Source organism: Amphimedon queenslandica, unplaced genomic scaffold, assembly GCF_000090795.2.
Source record: "Amphimedon queenslandica unplaced genomic scaffold, v1.1 AMPQUscaffold_13151, whole genome shotgun sequence".
NCBI classification, from domain to species: Eukaryota; Metazoa; Porifera; class Demospongiae; order Haplosclerida; family Niphatidae; genus Amphimedon; species Amphimedon queenslandica.
The window spans coordinates 19,409-25,814 of NW_003546613.1; the positions used below are offsets into that span (position 1 = coordinate 19,409).

Consider the following 6,406-nt stretch of genomic DNA (forward strand, 5'->3'; position numbering starts at 1 on the left):
TGATACTGTCATATACCATGCACGTGCTCTTTTAGTTCTGTCCATGCCTTATCTTTGTGTATGTCTGGTTGTTCTCTAAGAGATAATTATCATAAATATTGTGAATTGCTGCGTGCAGCTGTCTTACCGCTAATCTAAAAGTGTAAAACAGCAGAGATATACAACACTCTGTTACTTATAACAGAAGGAATAGTGTTTCTTGAAACCTGTACAGGAGAAGAAATCAAAGTAAGCATATCATCTGTTTCATTGGAGATTGAATTTGTTAACTCAGTCATTAAGTTTAGTCCATGGTAGCTTCTCGACAAACTGTTACTGTCTTTGCATAGATACATGTTGTGTACATGTATACATGAGAAATGCAAGACAATTCTGTACTGCAAACATGGTAGCTTACTTGTAAGTTTATCATGGGCTATAGGAGCTATTAAACATGATACAGACCACACAGAGTACATAGCTGAAAAATTAAACGAGAAGAATAGTGAAAAATTGCAAATTCGTGGTCATGTAGTTAACAAGTTGCTGTTAGTGGAAATTCATCGCCTAAGTAACTGCTCTAAAAAAATGAAAATTCAAATTTCTCCATTACAAGTTTTCTAAAGGTTTAAATCCTAGCTTAAGTCTATTTTTACCGTTAGTTACTCAACCAGGCAATGCCAAGGGCAAAACAGAGTTAAGCAATAGAGTTGCGAAAATTCACTGTTCGTTTATTTTCTGGACCTTACATTGACCAGAGGAAGCCATTGTTACCCCTAGCGTGGCTCTAGACTTTGTCTAAAAGAAAAGCTGAAAATCGGCAAACTGGCCAATTTGTTTAGCCACCTTTTTTTATCTTCATTATCATTATCATCATCAAGTCAGAAGTCCTGTCAATCCAGGTGTCAGTGTGTAGATGCACACCAACACCTGGATCAGTATCAGTTTGTGCTACAAGGATAATTCTTTCTCCAATCTACCCTAACAGTATATGCGCAGGTCCATGTCCCAACAGATCATTCTTCAAGTAAGGAAAAAGTGATACAGTGACTGCTGAATCAAGCCATTTCAGCTGCGTGTCACCATTTTGTTTATTAAAGGAGCATGTGCTCCAAAATTTGGGTGTAGTCATAAATGCTCAGATCTGCAGCTCTGGAGAAGCAAGTTCTTTTTTTACCAAGCTATGCTTGAAATCAGTTTACTGCAATACTTTAATAGAGGTTACTAGCTAAAAGAAGGTATTAATCTTACATGTTATTGTTCTATCAAGTGTGTCTTTATTTTATTTAGAAAAACAAGCAATTAATTAATGATATGATAAGCAATTGAAAACAGCCTGGAAGAACAGGAATAGCTACAACATAGTTGGGAAGATAGACACTCTTAGCTCAAAGATTCTTGAACAAGGACTTGTGTCAAGACTAGTATTAGTTTCACTTGTTATCAGTATAGTTGATATTCCTTCAGCATATCTATTCAATGCTGTCTCTCATAACTGCCATAACAATAATAATAAAGAGAAATGTTGTGTGTGTAAAATCAACAAGTATCAATTGCAATGCAAACTGGCCAAAAAAGTGCTACACAGGTTTTGCTGATAAGAATAGCCTGCCACATAATGCTTCTAAAAGCATTTGCACCAATAAGTTATGAGTAACATATAGCGAAGCTTCTTTATCAGTATTTACAGCAAATATTCTTATGCCAGACATTGTCATAGTAGATGCCATGCTTATAATCAATGCTAAACCTCAAAGAAGTCTTTAAACTATCTCAGATTACACTTTTCTATTTACCAGCTATGGGAAGGAGCACTTTAACAATGGCATTGCTGGGGTTCATCTGTTATTTGACAAGGCAAGTATTGACAATTGCAATCCTCAGCAATTTAAGCAAAAGGAAAGAAATTCAGGCTCATGTGCACAACACCTTCATGAGAGAGCATTGGGTGTTGAAATTTGGTCTACGACAATATGTCTGTTGCTTTATGTCTGAATTTAGTCAGAATTTATTTTTTATAGTTGATATTTTCCTGCGGAATCCTTTGTATTGTAGTGCATCACTACACAGATGGACTGCAATACAGCAGCAGTGAAGATGTTGCTATTCAATAGTTACATTAATGATTCATCTCTGTAAGAGTAATTGCATAGAGAATGAGTAAGATTTAGGAGATTCCCAAAGAAATTAATGGAGAAAAGAGATGGGTGTGGTCTTAAGGTTGTGCTAGTAGCGGCTAGTAGGCTCTTTGTAGCCTTGTTTCTTAACTTCTAAAATGAAAAGCTACAAATATTTGTGTACAGACATGCTCTACTATGTCTAACCACTAACAAATTGTTTCTCATTATTTATGTTTTCAAAATGTGGTATTGCATACTGGCCATAATTTCTCCCATTTATGCATGTGGTGATGTATTATATACATGTATAACTGCATCTGGTGCCTGTATTCAAAAACTTTCTGATTCTGTTAGATTTGTTACCTAAGACAGTGTCACCAGAGGTCTGACACGAGTGATATGCCACTCAAATTGATATGCACTAAGGGGCCTGCTATAGCTCTATCCATAGATCTATGCGCTTAGCTACCACGCCACCTACTCATGCTCATATACCGTCTTTGATCTTATTAGAGTGGGCAGGTAGGCCATCTGCTTGACAATGGTAGCACCCTATTGATGTAGAAGAGAAGTGGTTTCACAGTCAGTGACACTCTTGCCGGCTCTGCAGTTAAAACAGTAGCATGAATTCTCTCCGTTGTTATGATTGAACTGTTACTTCAACTAACCAACTGAACATTGCTACCAAGTCCTCAGTGCCAGCTGAAGTGCCAAGTTGACTATGATTCATGTGTCACTTCTTTTAACAGTATAGACATTTTTAAAGATAGGCACCCATACAATAGATATACAATGATTATAATATAATTATAGAGCCTGCTCATTGTTGGGCTTTTATTCATTATTAATTGTATTTACATTTACTTATGGGCGCATGAAGAAACCCCTGGAATAGATCTATCGTAGACTTATAATTGCATAATTAAAGCACGTGTTTTACTGTGGTGAGCTATGTGTAGTGTTTGATTTTCTTTACTGAGCTAACATAAGCAGACCGTACATGGTAATGTTTCTGTATTTTTTATTGCCACAAAGTATCACTTGCTCATTTTCATTTAGAGATTCTCAGACTCAGAGAAACCGGAAAAAATTCAAGGTTCATTTTATTAAGAATTGTCAAAATCTTAATTCATAAGCGTAAGTGCATATGCACTTGTGTCTTTTGCATTAGTAAGATAAATGTATTTCATCCACCACCACCTCCAGCTAGTGGAAGTGCTAGCACCTAGTGAGTGAAACAGATGTATTGTATGCAATATATATACATTTTGATTGTTTAATAGTGTATCAGCTCAAATATTGTACATAGTATATATATAATCTGTGAGTGAGATAATTATAGTGTATTTATTATGTACCTACTCAATCTTTAATTGTAGCTACGACATGATTCTGCAACAATAATAATTATTCTTTGGTAAATATTACCATTAATTAAGTGTATTATTTTTAAAGGTTTTGTTTGTAGATCAATCAATTCATCATCAACTCTGTTACTTCAAACCATTATTATATATGTATCATAAAGCATTATTTATTAGATGTTGTCATCTTTGTCCACTCGTTCTTGACTTTGTAGAAGATTAGCCCTTTCTGATGTCACATGCCTATCAGGCAAGGCAAAATTAAGTGGTTGTTGGAATGTATGATGCAAAGGTGAGATTACCACCCCTTGTAGCATGATAGGCCCTCCATAAGCATAATACAATTAATTTTTCAGTGCCTATGACATTCAAGGTTCTATCAATCTTTACTAATTCATTCTCGACCTCACTTACTGATTTTTGATCTTTTGTTTTATTTCTAAGTCGACTATATAACTCAATGCGTTTCTATGTCAATGATTGTACCTAATGGAATAAATCAATATTGTACACTGTAAGAAGCTACATGTAAGACTAATGTAATGCACCGATTGAGTGTGTGAAACGAAGAAATGAATAAGCCTAGACACACAAAGAAACTGCTTGATCCCTTTACTCATTGCTAAGAAGATTAATCAATACAAGAGTTTCTCACATGTTGCTGAGGACAAGCAGCTCAACCACCACAATGGCACTTGGCTTAAAGATACATGTAGTCGGAAACATGTTGCTGCAAGCATGTATGTAGCATATGAAGTAGAGATTTTACAGGTGAAAGTGAGCTTGCAACAGGTGCTTCAAATCCACTGGTTTGTGATGCAATGTCTCTTAACTTTGATAACGAATTGGCTTTTGCTGCGTCTTTCTCAAATTCCTGTCATTTGCTCTCTTGCAAGTCTTACACACTGCAATCTAAGTTTAAAATAGACAACTTGTTCAACCGGATTTCTCCAACTGTGATAAGGTGCAGTGCGACAAGCACAAAAATAATCCAGGTCTAGTTTAATAAAGAGACATATTAAAGACAGCTGAACTGAGATGTATGTCAGGCGATTGTCTGGTCCACTGTCTGAGTATATAAATAATGTAGGCTTTTTATGAGTATCAGTCTTCAAAATAGTCTGATATAATTCCGTCATGTGGCAAATAGAAAAGAAAGGTTCAAACATTGAATCTTTAAGACCAACATACACATTACCTGTTAATTATTGGAAAAAATGAGGTAATAACAAAAATACAAGTGCTTACAATAATACCATGAACAAAAAATTTCATCTGGAATCTTGATAATAAAAGTAACTGATGGAATAAGCCCAAACTTTGTAAAATCATGGTTTCCCACAACAAAATTTTATCAGCACATACTGCTACTCTCCTCTCCCTTTCTGCTGAGGCCACAGGAAACCCGGGCTCCCCACCTTGACTTTATGTTTATCATCGACACAAATCAGAGAGCAATGATTTCTCACAAGTAAAACATAATCACACATATACCTACAATAAAAAACATAAGTGACATGTACTGCTAACAAAATAACACATATTGATAATATTTTAGAAAGAAGAAAATTGATTAGCATATCATTTGCTACGTTAAATCATTCTGTGAAACAAAGTGTTGTGATAGCTTGGCAGGAAAATTCTTATTAAAGGCTGAGCAAATGCTAAATTAAAACCAATAACAAAACGCAAATATTTTTTCAATTGAAAATAAGTGGCTTTGAGGACAAAAAGATGTAGGTAAAACGCACAATATACTCAATGGTATTCAGGAACACAAAATTACAAGTTTAGGAACAAAGAATTACAACTTTCTGAAAAGCATGACGCTAGGCTTTTACAATCAATACTCACATACACTGAAAAGTTTTAATATAAAAAAGGAAAAATATAGCTACAGGAACAAATAGTGTATTATAAAATACTTTTAACTTAAAAATAAGAGACCTCTCACTGAAATAATGCTGCAGCATTATGTGAATCTTCATGCTCTTTCTTCCATTGACGCTGTTGAATCATAAACTGCAGGACAATTTTACCTGTGTGATGTAATGACATGTGTCCCTGTTTTGGGCAAGCCTGCACCACTCATGTGAAGGTATTAAAGTTCCTTCTGGACATCGAGCTTTTACCTGTTCTATTAAATCTCTATTTGAAATGGCATGAGCCAAATGAGTAACACTGCCATGTGTTCTTTCATGTACTGCAATATCAATATCTTCACTTAAATAATTCTGACACTTAGACCAAAATGCATTTTACTGGGATTCTTGATCGCTATTTTCACTACCTAAATCTAGCACAACATCACTATCTTCTATATCCATAATTTCTCTGATTCTTTTATCTATATAAGATTGTTCAGTGGTAGCAGAGGCAGATTGGTCACCTATTTAAACAAAATAGCAAACTGTTTACATGGAAATGGAATTAATCCCTATACCTGTTAAATCTTGGTAAAAATATTGAAGTATCATTGGCTTTACACTACTAGACACAAGGCCAAACTTCTGAAAAACAGCCCGCCTCATCGCCCTTGTATGATAAATAGAAACATCTCGTTTTGCTTCCTCTATAGCAGGTTGGCTTTTCTCAGAGCGTACTGCTGGATTAGTCTCAAAAGTTTTGCACATAAAATGAAAATTTTCTATGTTGCTACCTGGAGTATATACTAAAATCATGGCAGGAAAAGATAGCCCCGATGCTAAAAGTGTATCAATAAATCTGTGCTTTGCCACAGGATCATATGGTATGGTACAACATGACTGAAGGCTGTACATTCATATTCTTCAATGTGAAGAAGTGCATCTTCAATACCTTGAAAGATGGTAGTAACGAATCATTGCAATATTCCACAAACATCGTATGAATAGTACGTGCTACCTTTCCAATGGGTGTTGTTGACCTGTGATTGAACTTTATGTATTTGTTTTTGCGACAAAT

The 6,406-nt window shown here is 35.2% G+C and overlaps 1 protein-coding gene across 1 annotated transcript; it reads right to left on the reverse strand.

The window, feature by feature from the left end:
• Positions 1 to 5,686: 5,686 nt before the first annotated feature.
• LOC109584906 (uncharacterized) lies at positions 5,687 to 6,209 on the reverse strand. Its single transcript, XM_020000816.1, has 2 exons — positions 5,907 to 6,209; positions 5,687 to 5,852 (listed from the first exon to the last, which is right to left on the reverse strand). The coding sequence occupies exons 1-2, from the start codon at positions 6,142 to 6,144 to the stop codon at positions 5,722 to 5,724; spliced, it is 369 nt and encodes a 122-aa protein (XP_019856375.1). The 5' UTR covers positions 6,145 to 6,209; the 3' UTR covers positions 5,687 to 5,721.
• Between the last annotated feature and the right edge of the window lie 197 nt (positions 6,210 to 6,406).